Source organism: Hyperolius riggenbachi, chromosome 12 (assembly GCF_040937935.1).
Source record: "Hyperolius riggenbachi isolate aHypRig1 chromosome 12, aHypRig1.pri, whole genome shotgun sequence".
Lineage (NCBI taxonomy): Eukaryota > Metazoa > Chordata > Amphibia > Anura > Hyperoliidae > Hyperolius > Hyperolius riggenbachi.
Genome location: NC_090657.1, coordinates 46,653,018 through 46,679,779, shown reverse-complemented (window position 1 = coordinate 46,679,779; position 26,762 = coordinate 46,653,018). Strand labels below are relative to the sequence as shown.

Here is a 26,762-nt window from a genome sequence, read left to right as displayed (position 1 = left end):
CTCCTGCTCCTGGATTTTGGCCAACACATGGGTTGCCGTCAGCTTGGTCTTCCCAAGGCTGACCAAGTGCAGCAGCGCTTGGCAGTGGCGGGCCTTCACGCTGCTGCTGAGGCGGGGGGTTTGGCCAGGTGTGCCGGAGGATGGCAGAGGATCGGAGGAACCTGCTGCAGTTCCCCTGACCCTGCGGGGTGGCACCACCCACTGTGTTGCTGCTGCTGCTGTGCCCGCTGCTGCTCTCCCATCCTCACCCCCTTCCACCAAGCTGACTCAGTGGACAGTGAAGGACAGGTAGCGGCCTGTCCCGAAGCGACTGCTCCAGGAGTCCATGGTGACGTGGACCCTTTCACCAACCGCGTGCTCCAGCCCTCGCTCCACATTGGCCATCACAAAGCGGTGCAGTGCAGGAATGGCCTTGCGGGAGAAAAAGTGTCTGCTGGGGAGCTGCCAGTCTGGGGCTGCGCAAGCAAGCAGCGCACGAATGTCGCTCCCCTCCTGCACGAGCGTGTACGGCAGGAGTTGGGAGCACATGGCCCGTGCCAGCAAGCCGTTCAGCTGCCGCACGCGACGGCTGCTGGGAGGCAGAGCCCTAACCACCCCCTGGAAGGACTCGCTCAAAAGGCTCTGGCGTGGCCTTTTGCTGGCACGGGAATCAGCAGACACAGCGGAGGAGGCCACTGAGGACTGGCTGCCAGAACAGGCCTCAGTGTCGGCGGCAGGAGTTGCAGAGGGGGGAGGAGCAGTGCGTTTCCGCACTCCTGCTGGTGCTGCTGGAGGAGCAGGAGGGCGGGTGGCTGCTGTTGCTGCTGCTGCTGCTGCTGCTGAAGGCTGTGCAGTGATGGGTGTGGTGCCACTGCCAGCACCAGATGCCTTCAGCCTCTGGAACTCCTCATGCTGGTGGAAATGTTTCGCAGCAAGGTGGTTGATGAGCGAGCTGGTGCTGAACTTTAAGGGGTCTGCACCTCTGCTCAACTTCCGCTGACAGTGGTTGCAAGTGGCGTACTTGCTGTACACAGTGGGCATGGTGAAATATCGCCAGATTGGTGACAGAAACATCCCCCTACGGCATGGAAGCGCTGCTGCCTGTCTCCCTGTGGTGGTTGGGGGGGGGCTTGGGTGCGGCTGGTGGTGGTACTGGCAGATGCTGCTGCTGCTGCTGCTGAGCCTGAGACACCAGCAGGCTGTGGGACCTGCCTACTGCTGCCAATGCTTGCAATGATGCGCCTCCTTGCAAGGCCCACAAGCGCATCCTCCTCCTCCTCCTCAGAGCTGCTGAGGACGACATCCCCTGGAGGTGGTGGCGCCCAGTCTCTGTCTGTCACCGGGTCATCATCATCCTCCCCCTCCTGAAACATGCCCTGCTGGGATGATGACCCCCCAAACTCCTCTCCTGATGCATGGATGGGCTGCTTGACTGTCGCCACAGTCTTGCTGTCCAATCCCTCATCCCCCAAAGTGCCCATCAGCATCTCCTCCTCCAAATCGCCAACAACAGCAGACAATACCCTGATGGTGCCTGGGGTAAAAATACTGCTGAGTGATAGGTCGCCAACTTGTGACGGTGAACTGGCCTCCTCCCCAGACCCTGCTGGGCGGCTGCTGCGAACAGGGGTGGTGGTGGTGAGGGTGGAGGCCTCGGATGCAGAGCTGATGGCGGGCTGCTCATCCTCCGTCATGAGTTGCACCACAGTGTCTGCATGCTTTTCCTCAATGGGACGTTTCCGACCCGGCTGGAGGAAAATCGGAGCAGGTGCTACACGCTGCTGCTGCTGTTTCTCTGCAGCGTGAGTTGCAGATGCTCCTGCTGGGCGGCGCCCAAGGCGTCCACGGCCAGTGGCTATGGGAGGAATGTTAGCCACTGACGCTGCTGCTGCGGAACTGTGCATGGTGGCGCGGCCGCGGCCTGCCACAATGCTGCTCCCTCTCCTCCTGATTCCCTTGCTGCCCTTCCCCTTGCCCAAACCGCGCTGGCTGCCACTTCCAGACATCTTTGATGTTTTGGGCGTATAGACAAAAGTTTTTTAAAAGGGCGGGTAAAAAATGGGGTACTTTAATGGAGTGGGTTGGTGGGTGAGGTGACTGAGTGAGTGTCCCTAGTACAGTAAGTAAGTAGTAACAGTCAGGAAGTACAACTAGCAGTTACAATAATCAGTAGTAATCACAAGTAAATTTAGTGTGTGTACACTACAGACAGTGAGTGCACGCACGCGCAAACACGCGCAGGAGCTAGCCTATGAACAGTGACTGAGTGAGTGTGTCTAGTACAGTAAGTAAGTAAGTAGTAACAGTCAGTAAGTACAACTAACTAATTACAATAATCAATCAGTTATCAGAAGGAAATAGAGTGTGTGTAGTGTGTGTACACAGACAGTGAGTGCACACACGCAGGAGCTAGTAGCCTATGAACAGTGACTGAGTGTCCTAGACTCCTAGTACAGTAAGAGTAAGTAGTAACAGTAAGTACAACTAACTAATTACAATAATCAATCAGTTATCAGAAGGAAATAGAGTGTGTGACTGTGTGTAGTGTGTGTACACAGACAGTGAGTGCACACACGCAGGAGCTAGTAGCCTATGAACAGTAACTGAGTGTCCTAGACTCCTAGTACAGTAAGAGTAAGTAGTAACAGTAAGTACAAACAACTAACTAATTACAATAATCAATCAGTTATCAGAAGGAAATAGAGTGTGTGTAGTGTGTGTACACAGACAGTGAGTGCACACACGCAGGAGCTAGTAGCCTATGAACAGTGACTGAGTGTCCTAGACTCCTAGTACAGTAAGAGTAAGTAGTAACAGTAAGTACAAACAACTAACTAATTACAATAATCAATCAGTTATCAGAAGGAAATAGAGTGTGTGTAGTGTGTACACAGACAGTGAGTGCACACACGCAGGAGCTAGTAGCCTATGAACAGTGACTGAGTGTCCTAGACTCCTAGTACAGTAAGTAGTAACAGTAAGTACAACTAACTAATTACAATAATCAATCAGTTATCAGAAGGAAATAGAGTGTGTGTAGTGTGTACACAGACCGTGAGTGCACACACGCAGGAGCTAGTAGCCTATGAACAGTGACTGAGTGTCCTAGACTCCTAGTACAGTAAGTAGTAACAGTAAGTACAACTAACTAATTGCAATAATCAATTACAATAATCAATCAGTTATCAGAAGGAAATAGAGTGTGTGTAGTGTGTACACAGAAAGTGAGTGCACACACGCAGGAGCAGCTAGTAGCCTATGAACAGTGACAGTGAGTGTCCTAGTACAGTTACAGTATATAACTACAATACTAATACAATCAGTAGTAAAGGACAGCAGAAATACTGGTATAGATGAGAGAAATAAACAGAGGACATGAGAGAACAGCTGCCCACACAGGCAGGCCCTGAGGCCTAAAGCTGTAAGCGTGCAGCAGCTGTCTGAGTCTCTCTCTATGTAACACAAAAGCTACTAACTAAAATACAATGTCTAACTAACTAACAACAATATAGGTGTGTATAGGAGGTGTATGTGAGCAAAAACGCTAGGTAAATGACCACAATAGAGCTCTTGCTAAGCCAAAGCACAAAGGAGCAACTCTCTCTCTGTACAAGTCTCAGGCAAGCACGGAGAAACCTAACATGGCGGCCGCTATTTATAGGGTAGGGGCTGGCCAGGGTCCCCCTCTGTGATTGGCTGCCGTCAGAGGGCCTGGGAGCCCTCTGATTGGCTCTAAGGACATCAATCTGGGCTATGACGCTATTCGAGCTCGGTACCGAGCTCGAATAGCGCCGTTTTGCTCGAATAGCTCGAATAGTGAATGGGCTATTCGAGTACACTCGAATAGCCCATTCGAATAGCTACAGCTATTCTGAGCTCGAATACCGAGCTCGAATAGCTGGAAAAGAGCTCGAATATTCGAGCTACTCGAATATTCGAGCTCTGCTGAGCACCACTACTTGCCACGTGTCAAGTGGCACTTGCCACGTGTCACGTGGCACTCCACGTGTCATATGACACTTGGTAAGTGCCGCATGCCAAGTGACACATGCCAAGTGCCACGTGACATTGTGCCAAGTGCCGAGTCACAGTCCGACAGCAGAGGAGAAGACACTAGTGCACACTAACTGTCACACTACCACTGCTCACAGCACAGCAGTTCTGCAGAAAGCTAACACAGTAGTACTACTACTCTAACAACTACTAGCACTGACTGCAGTACTACAGTAATAACTACACAATAACACAGTAATCCTATCCCCTAATCCCTAACCTAACCTATACCTAAGGCTAATAGCTGGCCAGCAGTCAGAAGCTGGCCTGATCTGTGCACAGCACACACACAGACACATAACAGCTGCCTGCAGCACACACTCTGACTGTCACACAAATTACATCAAGCTAATTAATGATTTAACAATAGTGTAGTGATAGTGAAGGGATTAATCACTGAACAGCTTTCGGTTTATCACTGCTAGACCAGCAGCACTGGAGCACACACTCTGACTGTCACACTATGACATCAATCAAGCTAATTAATGATTTAACAGTAGTGTAGTGATAGTAGTGAAGAGGTTCATCACTGAACAGCTTTAGGTTTACAACTGTGTACAGCCCTTGCTAGGCCACCAGCACTGGAGCATGTCTATCAGTGAGTATTCAGCAGGCTAAGACGATATGTCTCATCATGGCAGCCCTCCTTATTATACAGGGGGGCTGGCCAGTGTTCCTTTCTGTGATTGGGTGCCAGGGTTTAGGCTGGGAGCCCTCTGATTGGCTCAGGTGGGGCTGGCCAGGGTTCCCCTCTGTGATTGGTTGCTAGGGCTTCTGCTGGGAGCCCTCTGATTGGCTCCAGGATGTCATCTCCTGAGTTACAGTATTTCGGATCCGGATATCCATGGATATCCGCGTTATGCGGCCAAATATCCACAGCAGCTTCCCCAATACACCCCATCATAAGTGCTATTTTTGTTATCTTTTGAAATTGATATATCACAGACCTGTGTGAAGTAAACCAGTTCCTCCTCACTTGCAGGATATTTTTGGGGGGATTTTAATATTGTGAAATAAAAAAATGAGAGGCAGAGGCAGGCCACACCACAGGGGTCATAGGGGGTCATGCTCCTGTGATTTCCTGTGACCCTAGAAAAATGCCCAGTGTTCACGGGCCACATACCCTGAACTCCTAACATGTGGAGGAGGTAGTTGACTGGCTTGCACTACAGCACGGCCCAACTTCTACCGCTTCCTCTCGGGAACCTTGCCGCACCATCCTCCTCTAGCTCTGATTCAGGCACCCCACGACTTACGACTCGCACCGCTAGTACAACCACCACCACCAGCACCGCAGTGACAGCCGCTTCACTTGATGTGTCAGAGGAGTTATTTACACATCAGTTTGAGGATATTAGTGATACTGAAGCATTATTGCCAGAGGATGTAGATAAGGATGTTACACCTGATATGTCTCAGTCAGGCGACATTACATCACATGATGATGATGATGTCCCCCCTGCTGCTTCATTTTGTGAGTTGTCAGATACAAGTGAAGCAGTTGATGATGTGTCCATGGATGTGACATGGGTGCCCGCAAGAAGAGATGAAAGGGGAGACAGTTTAGATGGGGAGACAGAGAAGAGGAGGAGATGAGTTGTAAGCAGGGGGTGGTCATCACAAGGAGCTAGTGGCACTGACAAACAGTATGTATCGGCACCTGGGGTCAGCCAGCCAACACGCCCGCCATCTTCTGCTGCTACCACCACCACCAGAATGCCATCTTCCCAAAGCTGACCAGTGTGGCAGTTTTGTTGTGTGTGCGTCTCTGACAACAGCAATGCCATTTGCAACCTGTGCCATAAGATTCTGAGTAGTGGGAAGGCCACTTCCCACCTAGGTACAACTGTTTTGCAATGTGGGCAGCAGGCACCAGAAAATCGCAATGTGGGCAGAAGACACCAGAAAATCGCAGTGTGGGCAGCAGGCACCAGAAAATCGCAATGTGGGCAGCAGACACCAGAAAATGGCAATGTGGGCAGAAGACACCAGAAAATGGCAATGTGGGCAGCAGGCACCAGAAAATCGCAATGTGGGCAGCAGGCACCAGAAAATCGCAATGTTGGCAGCAGGCACCAGAAAATCGCAATGTGGGCAGCAGGCACCAGAAAATCGCAATGTGGGCAGCAGACACCAGAAAATGGCAATGTGGGCAGAAGACACCAGAAAATGGCAATGTGGGCAGCAGGCACCAGAAAATGGCAATGTGGGCAGCAGGCACCAGAAAATGGCAATGTGGGCAGAAGACACCAGAAAATGGCAATGTGGGCAGCAGGCACCAGAAAATCGCAATGTGGGCAGCAGGCACCAGAAAATCACAATGTGGGCAGCAGGCATCAGAAAATCGCAATGTGGGCAGAAGACACCCGAAAATCGCAATGTGGGCAGCAGGCACCAGAAAATCGCAATGTGGGCAGCAGGCACCAGAAAATCGCAGTGTGGGCAGCAGGCACCAGAAAATCGCAGTGTGGGCAGCAGGCACCGGAAAATCGCAATGTGGGCAGTAGACACCAGAAAATCGCAATGTGGGTAGCAGACACCAGAAAATCGCAGTGTGGGCAGCAGACACCAGAAAATCGCAATGCGGGCAGAAGACACCAGAAAATCGCAATGCGGGCAGCAGGCACCAGAAAATCGCAATGTGGGCAGCAGGCACCAGAAAATCGCAATGTGGGCAGAAGACACCAGAAAATGGCAATGTGGGCAGCAGGCACCAAAAAATCGCAATGTGGGCAGCAGGCACCAGAAAATGGCAATGTGGGCAGAAGACACCAGAAAATCGCCATGTAGGCAGAAGACACCAGAAAATCGCCATGTAGGCAGCAGACACCAGAAAATCGCAATGTGGGCAGCAGGCACCAGAAAATCGCAATGTGGGCAGCAGGCACCAGAAAATCGCAATGTGGGCAGCAGGCATCAGAAAATCGCAATGTGGGCAGAAGACACCAGAAAATCGCAATGTGGGCAGCAGGCACCAGAAAATCGCAATGTGGGCAGCAGGCACCAGAAAATCGCAGTGTGGGCAGCAGGCACCAAAAAATCGCAATGTGGGCAGCAGACACCAGAAAATCGCAATGTGGGCAGCAGACACCAGAAAATCGCAGTGTGGGCAGCAGACACCAGAAAATCGCAATGTGGGCAGCAGACACCAGAAAATCGCAGTGTGGGCAGCAGACACCAGAAAATCGCAATGTGGACAGCAGACACCAGAAAATCGCAATGTGGGCAGCAGACACCAGAAAATCGCAATGTGGGCAGCAGACACCAGAAAATCGCAGTGTGGGCAACAGACACCAGAAAATCGCAATGTGGGCAGCAGGCACCAGAAAATCGCAATGTGGGCAGCAGGCACCAGAAAATCGCAGTGTGGGCAGCAGACACCAGAAAATCGCAATGTGGGAAGCAGACACCAGAAAATCGCAGTGTGGGCAGCAGACACCAGAAAATCGCAATGTGGACAGCAGACACCAGAAAATCGCAATGTGGGCAGCAGACACCAGAAAATCGCAATGTGGGCAGCAGACACCAGAAAATCGCAGTGTGGGCAACAGACACCAGAAAATCGCAATGTGGGCAGCAGGCACCAGAAAATCGCAATGTGGGCAGCAGGCACCAGAAAATCACAATGTGGGCAGCAGGCATCAGAAAATCGCAATGTGGGCAGAAGACACCCGAAAATCGCAATGTGGGCAGCAGGCACCAGAAAATCGCAATGTGGGCAGCAGGCACCAGAAAATCGCAGTGTGGGCAGCAGGCACCAGAAAATCGCAGTGTGGGCAGCAGGCACCGGAAAATCGCAATGTGGGCAGTAGACACCAGAAAATCGCAATGTGGGTAGCAGACACCAGAAAATCGCAGTGTGGGCAGCAGACACCAGAAAATCGCAATGCGGGCAGAAGACACCAGAAAATCGCAATGCGGGCAGCAGGCACCAGAAAATCGCAATGTGGGCAGCAGGCACCAGAAAATCGCAATGTGGGCAGAAGACACCAGAAAATGGCAATGTGGGCAGCAGGCACCAAAAAATCGCAATGTGGGCAGCAGGCACCAGAAAATGGCAATGTGGGCAGAAGACACCAGAAAATCGCCATGTAGGCAGAAGACACCAGAAAATCGCCATGTAGGCAGCAGACACCAGAAAATCGCAATGTGGGCAGCAGGCACCAGAAAATCGCAATGTGGGCAGCAGGCACCAGAAAATCACAATGTGGGCAGCAGACACCAGAAAATCACAATGTGGACAGCAGACACCAGAAAATCGCAGTGTGGGCAACAGACACCAGAAAATCGCAATGTGGGCAGCAGGCACCAGAAAATCGCAATGTGGGCAGCAGACACCAGAAAATCGCAATGTGGGCAGCAGACACCAGAAAATCGCAGTGTGGGCAGCAGACACCAGAAAATCGCAGTGTGGGCAGCAGACACCAGAAAATCGCAATGTGGGCAGCAGACACCAGAAAATCGCAATGTGGGCAGCAGACACCAGAAAATCGCAATGTGGGCAGCAGACACCAGAAAATCGCAATGTGGGCAGCAGACACCAGAAAATCGCAGTGTGGTCAACAGACACCAGAAAATCGCAATGTGGGCAGCAGTCACCAGAAAATCGCAATGTGGGCAGCAGACACCAGAAAATCGCAATGTGGGCAGCAGACACCAGAAAATCACAATGTGGGCAGCAGACACCAGAAAATCACAATGTGGGCAGCAGGCACCAAAAAATCGCAATGTGGGCAGCAGGCACCAGAAAATGGCAATGTGGGCAGAAGACACCAGAAAATCGCCATGTAGGCAGAAGACACCAGAAAATCGCCATGTAGGCAGCAGACACCAGAAAATCGCAATGTGGGCAGCAGGCACCAGAAAATCGCAATGTGGGCAGCAGGCACCAGAAAATCGCAGTGTGGGCAGCAGGCACCAGAAAATCGCAATGTGGGCAGCAGACACCAGAAAATGGCAATGTGGGCAGAAGACACCAGAAAATGGCAATGTGGGCAGCAGGCACCAGAAAATCGCAATGTGGGCAGCAGGCACCAGAAAATCGCAATGTTGGCAGCAGGCACCAGAAAATCGCAATGTGGGCAGCAGGCACCAGAAAATCGCAATGTGGGCAGCAGACACCAGAAAATGGCAATGTGGGCAGAAGACACCAGAAAATGGCAATGTGGGCAGCAGGCACCAGAAAATGGCAATGTGGGCAGCAGGCACCAGAAAATGGCAATGTGGGCAGAAGACACCAGAAAATGGCAATGTGGGCAGCAGGCACCAGAAAATCGCAATGTGGGCAGCAGGCACCAGAAAATCACAATGTGGGCAGCAGGCATCAGAAAATCGCAATGTGGGCAGAAGACACCCGAAAATCGCAATGTGGGCAGCAGGCACCAGAAAATCGCAATGTGGGCAGCAGGCACCAGAAAATCGCAGTGTGGGCAGCAGGCACCAGAAAATCGCAGTGTGGGCAGCAGGCACCGGAAAATCGCAATGTGGGCAGTAGACACCAGAAAATCGCAATGTGGGTAGCAGACACCAGAAAATCGCAGTGTGGGCAGCAGACACCAGAAAATCGCAATGCGGGCAGAAGACACCAGAAAATCGCAATGCGGGCAGCAGGCACCAGAAAATCGCAATGTGGGCAGCAGGCACCAGAAAATCGCAATGTGGGCAGAAGACACCAGAAAATGGCAATGTGGGCAGCAGGCACCAAAAAATCGCAATGTGGGCAGCAGGCACCAGAAAATGGCAATGTGGGCAGAAGACACCAGAAAATCGCCATGTAGGCAGAAGACACCAGAAAATCGCCATGTAGGCAGCAGACACCAGAAAATCGCAATGTGGGCAGCAGGCACCAGAAAATCGCAATGTGGGCAGCAGGCACCAGAAAATCGCAATGTGGGCAGCAGGCATCAGAAAATCGCAATGTGGGCAGAAGACACCAGAAAATCGCAATGTGGGCAGCAGGCACCAGAAAATCGCAATGTGGGCAGCAGGCACCAGAAAATCGCAGTGTGGGCAGCAGGCACCAAAAAATCGCAATGTGGGCAGCAGACACCAGAAAATCGCAATGTGGGCAGCAGACACCAGAAAATCGCAGTGTGGGCAGCAGACACCAGAAAATCGCAATGTGGGCAGCAGACACCAGAAAATCGCAGTGTGGGCAGCAGACACCAGAAAATCGCAATGTGGACAGCAGACACCAGAAAATCGCAATGTGGGCAGCAGACACCAGAAAATCGCAATGTGGGCAGCAGACACCAGAAAATCGCAGTGTGGGCAACAGACACCAGAAAATCGCAATGTGGGCAGCAGGCACCAGAAAATCGCAATGTGGGCAGCAGGCACCAGAAAATCGCAGTGTGGGCAGCAGACACCAGAAAATCGCAATGTGGGAAGCAGACACCAGAAAATCGCAGTGTGGGCAGCAGACACCAGAAAATCGCAATGTGGACAGCAGACACCAGAAAATCGCAATGTGGGCAGCAGACACCAGAAAATCGCAATGTGGGCAGCAGACACCAGAAAATCGCAGTGTGGGCAACAGACACCAGAAAATCGCAATGTGGGCAGCAGGCACCAGAAAATCGCAATGTGGGCAGCAGGCACCAGAAAATCACAATGTGGGCAGCAGGCATCAGAAAATCGCAATGTGGGCAGAAGACACCCGAAAATCGCAATGTGGGCAGCAGGCACCAGAAAATCGCAATGTGGGCAGCAGGCACCAGAAAATCGCAGTGTGGGCAGCAGGCACCAGAAAATCGCAGTGTGGGCAGCAGGCACCGGAAAATCGCAATGTGGGCAGTAGACACCAGAAAATCGCAATGTGGGTAGCAGACACCAGAAAATCGCAGTGTGGGCAGCAGACACCAGAAAATCGCAATGCGGGCAGAAGACACCAGAAAATCGCAATGCGGGCAGCAGGCACCAGAAAATCGCAATGTGGGCAGCAGGCACCAGAAAATCGCAATGTGGGCAGAAGACACCAGAAAATGGCAATGTGGGCAGCAGGCACCAAAAAATCGCAATGTGGGCAGCAGGCACCAGAAAATGGCAATGTGGGCAGAAGACACCAGAAAATCGCCATGTAGGCAGAAGACACCAGAAAATCGCCATGTAGGCAGCAGACACCAGAAAATCGCAATGTGGGCAGCAGGCACCAGAAAATCGCAATGTGGGCAGCAGGCACCAGAAAATCACAATGTGGGCAGCAGACACCAGAAAATCACAATGTGGACAGCAGACACCAGAAAATCGCAGTGTGGGCAACAGACACCAGAAAATCGCAATGTGGGCAGCAGGCACCAGAAAATCGCAATGTGGGCAGCAGACACCAGAAAATCGCAATGTGGGCAGCAGACACCAGAAAATCGCAGTGTGGGCAGCAGACACCAGAAAATCGCAGTGTGGGCAGCAGACACCAGAAAATCGCAATGTGGGCAGCAGACACCAGAAAATCGCAATGTGGGCAGCAGACACCAGAAAATCGCAATGTGGGCAGCAGACACCAGAAAATCGCAATGTGGGCAGCAGACACCAGAAAATCGCAGTGTGGTCAACAGACACCAGAAAATCGCAATGTGGGCAGCAGTCACCAGAAAATCGCAATGTGGGCAGCAGACACCAGAAAATCGCAATGTGGGCAGCAGACACCAGAAAATCACAATGTGGGCAGCAGACACCAGAAAATCACAATGTGGGCAGCAGGCACCAAAAAATCGCAATGTGGGCAGCAGGCACCAGAAAATGGCAATGTGGGCAGAAGACACCAGAAAATCGCCATGTAGGCAGAAGACACCAGAAAATCGCCATGTAGGCAGCAGACACCAGAAAATCGCAATGTGGGCAGCAGGCACCAGAAAATCGCAATGTGGGCAGCAGGCACCAGAAAATCACAATGTGGGCAGCAGGCATCAGAAAATCGCAATGTGGGCAGAAGACACCAGAAAATCGCAATGTGGGCAGCAGGCACCAGAAAATCGCAATGTGGGCAGCAGGCACCAGAAAATCGCAGTGTGGGCAGCAGCCAGCAGGCACCAAAAAATCGCAATGTGGGCAGCAGACACCAGAAAATCGCAATGTGGGCAGCAGACACCAGAAAATCGCAGTGTGGGCAGCAGACACCAGAAAATCGCAATGTGGGCAGCAGACACCAGAAAATCGCAGTGTGGGCAGCAGACACCAGAAAATCGCAATGTGGACAGCAGACACCAGAAAATCGCAATGTGGGCAGCAGACACCAGAAAATCGCAGTGTGGGCAGCAGACACCAGAAAATCGCAATGTGGGCAGCAGACACCAGAAAATCGCAGTGTGGGCAGCAGGCACCGGAAAATCGCAATGTGGGCAGTAGACACCAGAAAATCGCAATGTGGGCAGCAGGCACCAGAAAATCGCAGTGTGGGCAGCAGGCACCAGAAAATCGCAGTGTGGGCAGCAGGCACCGGAAAATCGCAATGTGGGCAGCAGACACCAGAAAATCGCAATGTGGGCAGCAGACACCAGAAAATCGCAGTGTGGGCAGCAGGCACCGGAAAATCGCAATGTGGGCAGTAGACACCAGAAAATCGCAATGTGGGCAGCAGGCACCAGAAAATCGCAGTGTGGGCAGCAGGCACCAGAAAATCGCAGTGTGGGCAGCAGGCACCGGAAAATCGCAATGTGGGCAGTAGACACCAGAAAATCGCAATGTGGGTAGCAGACACCAGAAAATCGCAGTGTGGGCAGCAGACACCAGAAAATCGCAATGCGGGCAGAAGACACCAGAAAATCGCAATGCGGGCAGCAGGCACCAGAAAATCGCAATGTGGGCAGCAGGCACCAGAAAATCGCAATGTGGGCAGCAGGCACCAGAAAATCTCAATGTGGGCAGCAGACACCAGAAAATCGCAATGTGGGCAGCAGACACCAGAAAATGGCAATGTGGGCAGCAGGCACCAGAAAATCGCAATGTGGGCAGAAGACACCAGAAAATGGCAATGTGGGCAGCAGGCACCAAAAAATGGCAATGTGGGCAGCAGGCACCAGAAAATGGCAATGTGGGCAGAAGACACCAGAAAATCGCCATGTAGGCAGAAGACACCAGAAAATCGCCATGTAGGCAGCAGGCACCAGAAAATCGCAATGTGGGCAGCAGGCACCAGAAAATCGCAATGTGGGCAACAGGCACCAGAAAATCGCAGTGTGGGCAGCAGACACCAGAAAATCGCAGTGTGGGCAGCAGACACCAGAAAATCGCAATGTGGGCAGCAGACACCAGAAAATCGCAATGTGGGCAGCAGACACCAGAAAATCGCAATGTGGGCAGCAGACACCAGAAAATCGCAGTGTGGGCAACAGACACCAGAAAATCGCAATGTGGGCAGCAGTCACCAGAAAATCGCAATGTGGGCAGCAGACACCAGAAAATCGCAATGTGGGCAGCAGACACCAGAAAATCACAATGTGGGCAGCAGACACCAGAAAATCACAATGTGGACAGCAGACACCAGAAAATCGCAGTGTGGGCAACAGACACCAGAAAATCACAATGTGGGCAGCAGACACCAGAAAATCACAATGTGGGCAGCAGGCACCAAAAAATCGCAATGTGGGCAGCAGGCACCAGAAAATGGCAATGTGGGCAGAAGACACCAGAAAATCGCCATGTAGGCAGAAGACACCAGAAAATCGCCATGTAGGCAGCAGACACCAGAAAATCGCAATGTGGGCAGCAGGCACCAGAAAATCGCAATGTGGGCAGCAGGCACCAGAAAATCACAATGTGGGCAGCAGGCATCAGAAAATCGCAATGTGGGCAGAAGACACCAGAAAATCGCAAAGTGGGCAGCAGGCACCAGAAAATCGCAATGTGGGCAGCAGGCACCAGAAAATCGCAGTGTGGGCAGCAGGCACCAAAAAATCGCAATGTGGGCAGCAGACACCAGAAAATCGCAGTGTGGGCAGCAGACACCAGAAAATCGCAATGTGGGCAGCAGACACCAGAAAATCGCAGTGTGGGCAGCAGACACCAGAAAATCGCAATGTGGACAGCAGACACCAGAAAATCGCAATGTGGGCAGCAGACACCAGAAAATCGCAATGTGGGCAGCAGACACCAGAAAATCGCAGTGTGGGCAACAGACACCAGAAAATCGCAGTGTGGGCAGCAGGCACCAGAAAATCGCAATGTGGGCAGCAGGCACCAGAAAATCGCAATGTGGGCAACAGACACCAGAAAATCACAATGTGGACAGCAGACACCAGAAAATCGCAGTGTGCGCAACAGACACCAGAAAATCGCAATGTGGGCAGCAGTCACCAGAAAATCGCAATGTGGGCAGCAGACACCAGAAAATCGCAATGTGGGCAGCAGACACCAGAAAATCACAATGTGGGCAGCAGACACCAGAAAATCACAATGTGGGCAGCAGACACCAGAAAATCACAATGTGGACAGCAGACACCAGAAAATCGCAATGTGGACAGCAGACACCAGAAAATCGCAATGTGGGCAGCAGACACCAGAAAATCGCAATGTGGGCAGCAGACACCAGAAAATCACAATGTGGACAGCAGACACCAGAAAATCGCAGTGTGCGCAACAGACACCAGAAAATCGCAATGTGGGCAGCAGGCACCAGAAAATCGCAACGTGGGCAACAGACATCAGAAAAACGCAATGTGGGCAGCAGACACCAGAAAATCGCCGTGTGGGCAGCAGGCACCAGAAAATTGCAATGTGGGCAGCAGACACCAGAAAATCGCAATGTGGGCAGCAGATACCAGAAAATCGCAATGTGGGCAGCAGACACCAGAAAATCGCAATGTGGGCAACAGACACCAGAAAATCACAATGTGGACAGCAGACACCAGAAAATCGCAATGTGGGCAGCAGACACCAGAAAATCGCAATGTGGGCAGCAGACACCAGAAAATCACAATGTGGGCAGCAGGCACCAGAAAATCGCAATGTGGGCAGCAGGCACCAAAAAATCGCAATGTGGGCAGCAGGCACCAGAAAATCGCAGTGTGGGCAGCAGACACCAGAAAATCGCAATGTGGGCAGCAGACACCAGACAATCGCAATGTGGGCAGCAGACACCAGAAAATCGCAATGTGGGCAGCAGGCACCAGAAAATCGCGATGTGGGCAGCAGGCACCAGAAAATCGCAATGTGGGCAGCACACACCAGAAAATCGCAATGTGGGCAGCAGACACCAGAAAATCGCAATGTGGGCAGCAGACACCAGAAAATCGCAATGTGGGCAGCAGACACCAGAAAATCGCAATGTGGGCAGCAGACACCAGAAAATCGCAATGTGGGCAGCAGACACCAGAAAATTGCAACGTGGGCAGCAGGCACCAGAAAATCGCAATGTGGGCAGCAGACACCAGAAAATCGCAATGTGGGCAACAGACACCAGAAAATCACAATGTGGACAGCAGACACCAGAAAATCGCAGTGTGCGCAACAGACACCAGAAAATCGCAATGTGGGCAGCAGGCACCAGAAAATCACAACGTGGGCAGCAGACATCAGAAAAACGCAATGTGGGCAGCAGACACCAGAAAATCGCCGTGGAAGAAGTTCCACACCTGGCTGGGGGGTCCCACAATCGGGAGGGCGTCAACTGTGTGCAGCTGCAGTTCCTGGCTCATCCACTGAACTGTTCAGTGTGATGAGTCGGATCATTAAACTCACAGGAAAGAACCGGCTCAAATTACTTATGAACCGGACATCACTACTGCTACCCCGAGGCTTGGAACGTGGCAGGGGTAAGTCCCGCCCGCTGCCAGCTGCCCCAAAATTTTAGTTTAAAGGGGAGAGCCCCAAGGTGTGGAAAGGGGGGAAGATGTCCCCCCTTTCCCACTGCTGTACCTACCGCTCCCTCTTCTCTGCGCTCTCTCCCTCCACCAGTGGCGTAGCTACAAACCTCTGGGCCCCGATGCGGAATCTGGATGTGGGCCCCCCCCCCGGCAACAACAGCCCCCCCTCCCCCGACAACACCCGACGGATGCACACACATATCAAAATCCCTATAGCCAGCTATAGGTACCCCCAGTATAGGTAGTCAGGCATAGGTAAGCCAGTATAGTTGCCCCCGGTATAGGTGAGATAGGCAGGCGCCGCCGGTATAAGTTAGATAGATAGGTGCCCCCAGTACAGGTTAGCTAGGTGGGTGCCTCTAATATAGGTAGCCAGAATAGTTGCCCCCAGCGTAGGTTAGATAGGTAGGTGCCCCCAGTATAGGTTAGTTAGGTAGGTGCCTCCAATATAGGTAGCCAGTTTAGTTGCCATCTGTATAGGCTAGCTAGGTGCCCCCAATACAGGTTAGATAAGTAAGTGCCCCCAGTATAGGTTAGATTAGGTAGCTGCCCCCCAGTATAGGTTAGATTAGGTAGCTGCCCCCCAGGATAGATTAGGTAGCTGCCCCCAGGATAGATTAGGTAGGTGCCCCCCAGTATAGGTTAGATGAGGTAGCTGCCCCCCAGGATAGATTAGGTAGCTTCCCCCCAGGATAAATTAGGTAGCTGCCCCCCAGGATAGATTGGGTAGCTGCCCCCCAGGATAGATTAGATAGCTGCCCCCCAGGATTAGGTTAGAATAGGTAGGTGCCCCCCAGGATAGATTAGGTAGCTGCCCCCCAGGATTAGGTTAGATTAGGTAGCTGCCCCCCAGGATAGATTAGGTAGCTGCCCCCAGGATAGATTAGGTAGGTGCCTCCCAGTATAGGTTAGATTAGGTAGCTGCCCCCCAGAATAGATTAGGTAGCTGCCCCCAGGATAGATTAGGTAGGTGCCCCCCAGTATAGGTTAGATTAGGTAGCTGCCCCCCAGGATTAGGTTAGATTAGGTAGGTGCCCCCCAGGATAGATTAGGTAGCTGCCCCCAGGATAGATTAGGTAGGTGCCCCCCAGTATAGGTTAGATTAGGTAGCTGCCCCCCAGGATTAGGTTAGATTAGGTAGGTGCCCCCCAGGATAGATTAGGTAGCTGCCCCCAGGATAGATTAGGTAGGTGCCCCCCAGTATAGGTTAGATTAGGTAGCTGCCCCCCAGGATTAGGTTAGATTAGGTAGGTGCCCCCCAGGATAGATTAGGTAGCTGCCCCCAGGATAGATTAGGTAGCTGCCCCCCAGGATAGATTAGGTAGCTGCCCCCCAGGATAGATTAGGTAGCTGCCTGTCCCCATAATGGAGGGGGGGCCGCAGCCGCGGGGAGGGCAGCCCGACCTCTCCCTCCCTTCCTCTCCCCGGGGCCCCCCCTCAGATGCAGAGTAAGCGGCTAACGGAAGCGCTATAGGCAGAACTCACCTCCGTCCCTGGTTCCAATCGCCGCTGATCTCCTCTCTGGCTGGCTCTGCATAGATGCTTACACACGCAGCTTCCTGTTTAGCCGGAAGCTGCGTGTGTAAGCATCTATGCAGAGCCAGCCAGAGAGGAGATCAGCGGCGAGTGGAACGCAGGGAGGTGAGTTCTGCCTATAGCGCTTCCGTTAGCCGCTTACTCTGCATCTGAGGGGGGGGCCCGGGGAGAGGAAGGGAGGAAGAGGTCGGGCTGCCCTCCCCGCGGCTGCGGCTCCCTCCTACCAGCGCGAACGGGCGCTTGGCCCTGCAAACGGAGATGGGCCCCCCGGGCCCCTCCCCCGCCTCCTCAGGAGCCGGGCCCGGTCGCCAAGGCGACCGCTGCGACCACGGGCCCTACGCCCTTGCCCTCCACACATCCCAGCGGTCCATAAAGAAGGACATCTGGCCTTCCTTCCTGGCCTTGCGCAGAACGGAGGACCAGAAGTCCAAAAACCGAACTGTCCGGCCGAAATCCGGACGTATGGCCGCCCTACTCACCAGGGATGCAACAAACGTTAATTTTCTGAAAAAAAAAACACATATATATATATATATATATATATATATATATATATATATATATATGCTAACATATATACATTGCTCACCTGTATGCATTTAGCACAGGATACTGATGCAGGCATTGCTCATTCGTATGCATTTAGCACACATGTATATCTCCGGGACCAGAAGACCGGGCTCTCTGTGTAAGATACATTTAGTACTTATGCAGAGACTTCCCAGGGAAAGGGACTGAAAACATAGAAATGCAGAGAAGGAGAGAAAATAGAAATAGTGTCCAAAGGGAAGGACAAAGGAAAAAGAATACTGGTGGGGGATACTCTCAACAAATTTATAGTTATGGTGCCCAATAGGGTTCAGGGGCGGGGCCACAACCCATACTATGCTGCCATGGAAGCACCAGGGGGAAAAAATATATATATATATATATATATATATATATATATATATATATATATATATACACACACACACATATACAGTGGCTTGCAAAAGTATTCGGCCCCCTTGAAGTTTTCCACATTTTGTCACATTACTGCCACAAACATCATGAATCAATTTTATTGGAATTCCACGTGAAAGACCAATACAAAGTGGTGTACACGTGAAAAGTGGAACGAAAATCATATATAACGTAATTATTCAGCCCCTTGAGTCAATACTTTGTAGAACCACCTTTTTGCTGCAATTACAGCTGCCAGTCTTTTAGGGTATGTCTCTACCAGCTTTGCACATCTAGAGACTGAAATCCTTGTCCATTCTTCTTTGCAAAACAGCTCCAGCTCAGTCAGATCAGATGGACAGCATTTTTGAACAGCAGTTTTCAGATCTTGCCACAGATTCTTGATTGGATTTAGATCTGGACTTTGACTGGGCCATTCTAACACATGGATATGTTTTGTTGTAAACTATTCCATTGTTGCCCTGGCTTTATCTTTAGGGTCGTTGTCCTGCTGGAAGGTGCAGGTGCAGACTCCAAGAGGTTGTCTTCCAAGATTGCCCTGTATTTGGCTCCATCCATCTTCCCATCAACTTGGACCAGCTTCCCTGTCCCTGCTGAAGAGAAGCAACCCCAGAGCATGATGCTGCCACCACTATATTTGACAGTGGGGATGGTGTGTTCTGAGTGATGTACAGTGTTAGTTTTCTGCCATACATAGCGTTTTGCATTTTGGCCAAAAAGTTCCATTTTGGTCTCATCCGACCAGAGCACCTTCTTCCACATGTTTGCTGTGTCCCCCACATGGCTTGTGGCAAACTGCAAACGGGACTTCTTATGCTTTTCTGTTAACAATGGCTTTCTTCTTTTCACTCTTCCATAAGAGCCAACTTTGTGCAGTGCACGACTAATAATTGTCCTATGGACAGGTTGTGTATTTTTTTCCTTTGAAACTTTAAAATCGATTTTCTCAAAAACTATAAGGTCGATTTGAAATTTTTTTTTCCTCTTGTAGCCACTGGGGGCCCCTACAAGCTCTGGGACCCTAGGGCAGCTGCCTCCTTTGCCTCTATGGTAGCGCCGGCCCTGTCTACGACTTAATTGTGGCTGAGACCAACCGTTATGCCACACAATACGCAACCGCGAATCCAAGAAGCTACCATGCCCAGCCTTTTCGGTGGAAACCACTCCAAGTTTCTGAACGTACTATTTTTTGGGGCCTTCTCCTTAACATGGGTCTAGTCAAAAATAATGTATTGCCATCTTATTGGTTTATACACCCAATGCATCACATGCCCATGTTCTCTGCTGCCATGTCCAGGTCACCATTTGAGAACATCCTTCGCTTCCTGCACTTCAGTGCCAATACAACCTGTCATCTAAGAGGCCACAAAATTCGCCCCCTCATAGACCACCTGTCATCAAAATTTGCAGATACTTACACAGGGGGTGTCATTTTGAGGCATTTGGTTTCCAGACTACTCCTCACGGTTTTTGGCCCCTAAAATGCCAGGGCAGTATAGGAACCCCACAAATGACCCTATTTTAGAAAGAAGACACCCAAAGGTATTCTGTTAAAATCTTCTATGAACTCATCATAGACCTATTTTTTGTCACAAGTTAGTGGAAAATTACACTTTGTGAAAAAAAAACAATAAAAATCAATTTCCGCTAACTTGCCTCCCAGGACAGCTGCGCTCTTCTCTATGGGGAGGATCGAACATAACGTCATGCGCAGGCCCAATCCTCCCCATAGAGAGGACCGGAGATGTGCAGGGTGGCTGTGCCATTGCTGGATCCAGGGGAGGTTAATGTATTTAGCGGTGATCGGGGGATCAGAAGTAATCAGGGGGATGCCGGCCACCATTGCTAGCTAGCCTAGTGCTAGCTGAAGATATTACAACTACACGATCACTTAAAATTATAATGAGGGACTCCTGGGGACAGCCGGCGGTATGGCCGACACAGTGTCGGGCATACCGCTAAGGAGGTTAAGAGCCACGATTTTCAAAATCACCCTAAAAGCACTTGTGCAATGATTCCCTATGAGAGTGTTTGCACTTGAGCGGTTCGGTTACGATCCACTCACTAAAGCCCTGCCTGTACCATTTTTTGGGCGTTTTGCCTCGATGGGAGGTATATGGAAATCACAAAATGCTTGAAAAAGCTCTTTGTATAGTGATTTCTCCAGCTCTTTCATGACTAAATACAGTGGGGTTGATTCACTAAACCGTGCTATTTTATAGCACCTGTGGTAGAAAATAGCGCACGCATGCGTGCGTTATTTCGCAAGTGTTCATTTTAGCTCGTGTGTGGTTTTTTTTCTTGCATACACATAACGCTGATAGCCGGTAATTACGGCACAGCACGCGTTATGTAGATAGTTGTGCCGTGTTAATGTGTGAAAAACTTTGTTAGTGCGATTTAAACTTAACGCGCGTTACAGCCGTGCTATACGTTAGCACGGTTTTAGGTCAAAGAGTTCACTTCCTGACTTGCGTCATGAAGTGAAAAAAGTAATCGCTCTGCAAAATCGCTTAGAAAAGCGCTGTCTAAAAAATTGCAGCGCACAGATAAGCGCCAAAAAAGTCACCCACAAAATTGCAAAATGCTAGCATCAGCGATAGCGATTTTAGATGTGAACACGGCCTAAAGGCTTGAGATCTCTGGCTTTGTATGTAGGAGTCTATTTCATATACTGTATTAGTTTTACCTTGTAAGTTGAATTAATGTAATAAATGAACTTTTGCATGATCTTCTAATTTTTCGAGTTTCCCCTGTACTGCATTATTGTTTCAGTTTCAGGCTTTATTGGACACAGGAACAGAGGTGAGAGTCTCAGGCAGGTGGGTGGGCAAGGTGATTAAACCAAACAGCTGGTAACTGTTTTGCATGGCAGAAACACTTGACTGCAAACAGTTGCGATCAAGCGTTCCTGACACAAAACAGCTGTCAGCTGACAAGATTAGCTGCATGCTTGTCTCAGGTGTGTGATTTAGACACTACTGACGAGAGCAGCAGGATTGTCAGACAACCGGAATTATTCAAAAGGAAATAAAATGGCATCCTCCACGTGTCTCTCACCTCAGTTTCCTTATAACATACTCTGCTGTAAATTGTCACTTAAAGAGAACCTGAACTGAAAATTAAAAGTCAAAATAAACATAAACATGTCATACTTACGTCCTGTGTAGTCTACTCATAAATATCTTTCTCCTCTACCATGTCCTGTTTGTCCTCTGTGATCGATGGAATTCTCAGTCCTCCATTTTGAAAATGGCCATTATCCCATACCAACGTCCTGGTTAGCACTCTGTTAAACTGTAATATCGCCCAATTGAGCCATAGGGAAACATGGATATTACCTTGCACATTCAGTTGTAACTGACAGCAGCTGATATATAACTGACAGCAACTGGTATATTTCGGTTCTGACAAAATATTGTCAGAACCGGAAGGGATCACTGTAGGAAGAATATGGTGAGCTTCTGAGAGGAACTGACGGTGAGGTAAGTATGTACAGTAATATTCATTTGCAGCTACATCAAGTGTTTATTTTTAAAGTGGACCCAAATGAAAAATACAAGATTTCAGAAATAAAATTTATTTTCTAAATTCTAATAATAAATAGCAGCCTGTTTTTCAGCTGTATGATGTCAAATATAAAATATTTTACATTTATTGGAGGAACCCCTCCCTTCCTTTCATATAACCGGGACAGGTTCTGGCAGACTGGTGGAGTAGGTGGTTTCCGGCAAAGGAGGAATTTCTAATGGCTGCCACCTGTATAATCCTAGTCATGAAAAGAGAACGGTATAAAGCATGCACTGAAATACTCATAGGTTTGAATGAGTGTTTATTTAGCTCGTGTGTGGTGCAACTAAATATTTTGAATTAAAAAAAATGTTCGGTTTGGGTCTGCTTTAATAATTTTACTCAGTTCATGTTCCCTTTAAGGCCTGCTGTGAACTGTTAAGGGCCCGTGCATTGCAGAATCGTCGGGAAATCAACGCTGACGAAATCGCATGCGTTTTTGCCGCGATTCCGCATAGGTGAGGGTATATGCGAATTTAACCATGTCACTGCCTGTTTAAATTAACATGTGTTCCTATGTGGAATCGCACGCGGAATCGCGGGGAAAAACGCAGGCCAAATACGCATGCGATCCCCCTATTAAATACATGGCGTGCGATTCGCATAGCGGTGTGCGGTGAGCGAATTCTGACGGCTCTGCCGTGCAGATTTTCCCCGCACACAAAAACGCTCCGCACAATGCACAAGTGGAAACCGGCCCATCCACTTGTATTGGCTGTGCGAATCCGCATGCGGACTCGCTATAGTGGAAACGAGCCCTAAGCCAGCCATGAGACACAGAGAAAAAGGTTCCACCAATTACTTGACTTAAAGGGAACCTAAACTGAGAAGGATATGGATTTTTCATTTTGAACTAATACCAGTTGCCTGACTCTCCTGCTGATCCTGTGTCTCTTTTCCCTCTCAGCAGCCTACATTTTGGCCATATAGCTAATAAGTTTGTGTATGCGAGAATTAACTCCACACAATTTTGCTATGCCTGGGAATTGTACCCAAGCCTTATGCACAATGGCCAGTGTTACAAATATGCACGCATTTTTACAATAACAGTTGCTTGTCTAGCCTCCCTCCGCTGCAAGTGTTTACATGGGCGGGGTTTCGCTATACACCACAGCAACATGCGGCGTTATTTACGCCACCAACGTGCATAAACATAATACGTAGTTGAGGCAGAGCCACATCGCCATTGGTCCTGTAACAGCAACGTCACTCATGACGGGCGTGCAGGCCCTAGAAGCGACGATGCGTTCCACTGCCCTCACTTCCTGTTGAGCGATGATTGACCAATCAATTAGCGAGGGTGGGCCCAATGCAGCGGCCCGGAAGCGTGTTCTCGTGTAGATACGCATTTATACCAGGGTTGCCACCTCAGCTCTTTAAATACCGGCACATATGAATTATACATGCCTTGTGGCTAGTTAGATGCAGTTTAGGCACCATTCATGTGTGTGTAGCCCCAGAACTTGTATAACTTAGATGTGCCGGTATTTAAAGGGATAAGGTGGCAACCCTGATTAATACCCGGCGCCGGTTCCTGACACTTGTGCACAGAGCCGGGACAAGGTCCTCCAGCACCCAAGGCTGAGACACCATAGTGCTCCCCCCACACCCGTCACACACTGATTGCTATTAGACCAAGAGGCACCCCAGGGCCCCCAACCCCACCAACACTTTAATCACTAGTTATCTGGCTTTCAGTCACTGCTATGTATCCTCTTTTCTTATTTCTCTATGCTTCAAATACAATAGGGGAATGATAGCTGAGTGAGTTGTGCTCCCCCTCCTACACTGCGCACTGAGGCTGGAGCCTCTCTCGCCTCTGCCTCGGCCCAGCCCTGCTTGTGCACACCGGCCTCAGATGAAGCTCGGCATCCGCCACGCGAAACGGTCGTAAGGACGTGCACCTATTGGCACCCACCTATGCACAGTTTGCACAGCATTTGATTATCCGAAATGCCATGATCTTTTTTATGCAAAAGTCATTACGCTGTTGCACTTTTGTATGGCTTTTGCCATTATTAAAACCATAGTGCCAGACTATTTCTGCCTCTTAGACGTTTTGCAGGGAACTTTGCTTTTTTGTCTTGAGCACATAGTTTTGCCTGGGTGATATACATGCATTGTTGACTGGCCCAATACAGCTTAGCCCGAGTGCCTGCCAGCCCTTCCTTTAGGTTCTGAAGCGTTTTTTAAAAAGCTTGCAGGGGGAAAACCGCTTGGCTAATGAAAGTGAATGGGATGGTGCACACCTGAGCGGTTTGTTTTTTTCACAAACACAAACTCGGGGGCTGCAGAATTTTTTAGATTTCTGAGGCGTTTCGGCCTCAATGTTAAAGTATAGGAAAGTGGAAACCCGCTCTGAAAGACGCTAGATCAGAGTGGTTGTCCAGGCTTTTTTGTTACAGAAGCTGTTCAGTAACATCTTTACTGTAACAATATTTGTAATCTGCTACACAAAAATGCTCCAAAAACCGCTAGGCATGTTTAGAAAACATCTCTAAACATGCCTAGAATCGCTCTGAAATCAGCTCCAAAAACCTCTAGCGTTTTGCGGATCTGCTAGAGGTTTTTGGTGTGCACTGGGCCTTAGTTTGAAGAACTGCTGTAAGTTGTCACTAAAGGCCTGCTGTGGTTCATTAAGCAAGCCATGTGACACAGAGAAAAAGGTGCCACCAATGACTTCACATAAACGGAACCTAAACTGAATTTTTCCTTTTGAATTAATACCAGTTGTCTGGCTGTCCTGCTTATCCTGTGTCTCTAATACTTTCAGCCGCAGCCCCTGAACAAGCATGCAGGTCAGGTGCTCTAACTGAGGCCAAGTGCACACATGGTTCCCGATCACCGATCAAAATCCCCAGCAGAAAAAACGATGGTCTCTTACCAGAGTCCGCAGTCTTTCTGCAAAAAAAAAAGTTTCCCCGTCCTCCTTGTGCTTCCAGTTAGCGAGAAGCACAAGATAAAAAAACAAACTCAAGGTGGCCATCTTGTGGCCAAATAGTAAAACTACATTTACAAACATTTTTGAAGGGAATGCACACACATTTTAACATTTAAAATTAACTGTTTATTTCCCACACCAAAAAATTACCCAAATAAAATTTTTAATGGAAAAAAAAGAATTACAATTAAAAAAACAAACAAAAAAAAACAAAACATAATAGTTACCTAAGGGTCTGAATTTTTTTAAATATGCATGTGAATGGGGTATACTATAAACATTTTTTTAAATTATGAGCTTGTAAATAGTGATGGACGCAAAACGGAAAAAATACACCTTTATTTCCAAATAAAATATTGGCTTCATGAATTGTGATAGGGACAACATTTAAATGTTGTAATAACCGAGACAAATGGGCAAATAAAATACATTGGTTTTAATTATGGTAGCATGGATTATTTTAAAGCTATAATGGACGAAAACTGAGAAATAATTAATTTTTTTGTTATTAATCCTGTTAAAATGCATTTATAAAAAAATTATTCTTAGCAAAATGTACCACCCAAAGAAAGCCTAATTAGTGGCAGAAAAAAACAAGATATAGATCAATAACTTGTGATAAGTAGTGATGAAGTTATTAGCAAATGAATGGGAGGTGAAACTTGCTCTGATTCATAAGGTGAAAAAATGGTTAAATACAATTGTTTCACTGATTTTCTATGTTTCCCCCCATTAGCATGAGTCAAAGGAGGGAAAATAGTTTAAAAAATATAATAATCTGGAGACAGAATTTTCTTTAGTGAAAGTGTGTTAAACATTTGAAATTTCAACAAGATTTACTAAAAATTGTGTTCATTTATGCTTGTTTTATTTTTATTTTGGAAGCTCTGCAGTTCTTAAGTTCAGAAAATGATGCTTGGCACAAGACTCACTTTTTTGGTGACATGACCAACAAGATCTTCATTGAGTGGAGGAAACATGGCTTCCCATTTCTAGTTCCGGCTTTTGTTGATTTCAAGGACTATGCAGATGTTGCTCAGCAAATCAAGCAGATTGGTGGTGATGCCGACACAGTCATCGTTATCACAGTGGGACATCATTTTCGACCCCTTCCACTTCCTTTTTACATCCGAAGACTCCTCAATATCCGGAAGGCCATACAGAATATACTTCTACGAAGCCCTGATACAAAAATCATCATAAAGACAGAAAATACTAGAGAGCTTAATATGGATATAGAGCGCCTCAGTGACCATCATGGGTATATTCAGTATCGCTTGGTGCAGAAAATTTTCAGTGGACTGAACATTGGTATGATTGATGTCTGGGACATGACTGTGGCATATGGATCTTTTGTGGTCCATCCAGATGACACTATCCTCAAGAATCAAATAAACATTTTCTTGTCCTATATTTGCTAAAAAAAAAAAAAAAAAAAGCAGGCCTAATGAGTGAGATTATCTGAAATGGTAGCTGGCATTAATAACAGCCAATCAATTTCTTCTTTTTCTGACTTGCATTGGAGTTGTTAAGGTGCCAAAACATCTATCAATGTTGTAGCCCAATCAACAATCTTATTCAATAATTTTATTGAATTGGATGAAAATTGGTGCGGCAACAGGCATGCCCGGTCGACAAGTCAAATGATTTTGTGCCAATATCGGTCAAATGTATAGATCCAGCAAGCTATAAAAACTTGGGCCAATGTGGTCGAGCTGGTGTGCCCCGGCCGCTGCCCCCCTTTGCCTGTGCATTCAAATCTCTCATCTGTCTAGCTGCAGCAAGTGCCAAACACAGGAAAGAAATGCAAACTCCAAGACAGTTTGGAATTTTTAAATGAGTCCAAACTAATAAAATAAGATGCAAATAGATGCACATGTATCTGCAGTACCAAATCCAGCGAGAGCTGAAACAGCCAG

At 49.0% G+C, this 26,762-nt stretch overlaps 1 protein-coding gene across 1 annotated transcript in view; it reads left to right on the top strand.

Moving 5' to 3' along the window:
- LOC137541184 (NXPE family member 4-like) overlaps window positions 1–26,268 on the top strand; it is a 128,519-nt gene extending 102,251 nt beyond the window's left edge. The window contains exon 6 of the mRNA XM_068262357.1: window positions 25,729–26,268. Coding sequence (XP_068118458.1) covers window positions 25,729–26,264 — 536 coding nt within the window. The 3' untranslated portion in view covers window positions 26,265–26,268. The remainder of the gene's footprint in view (window positions 1–25,728) is intronic.
- Window positions 26,269–26,762: the final 494 nt, after the last annotated feature.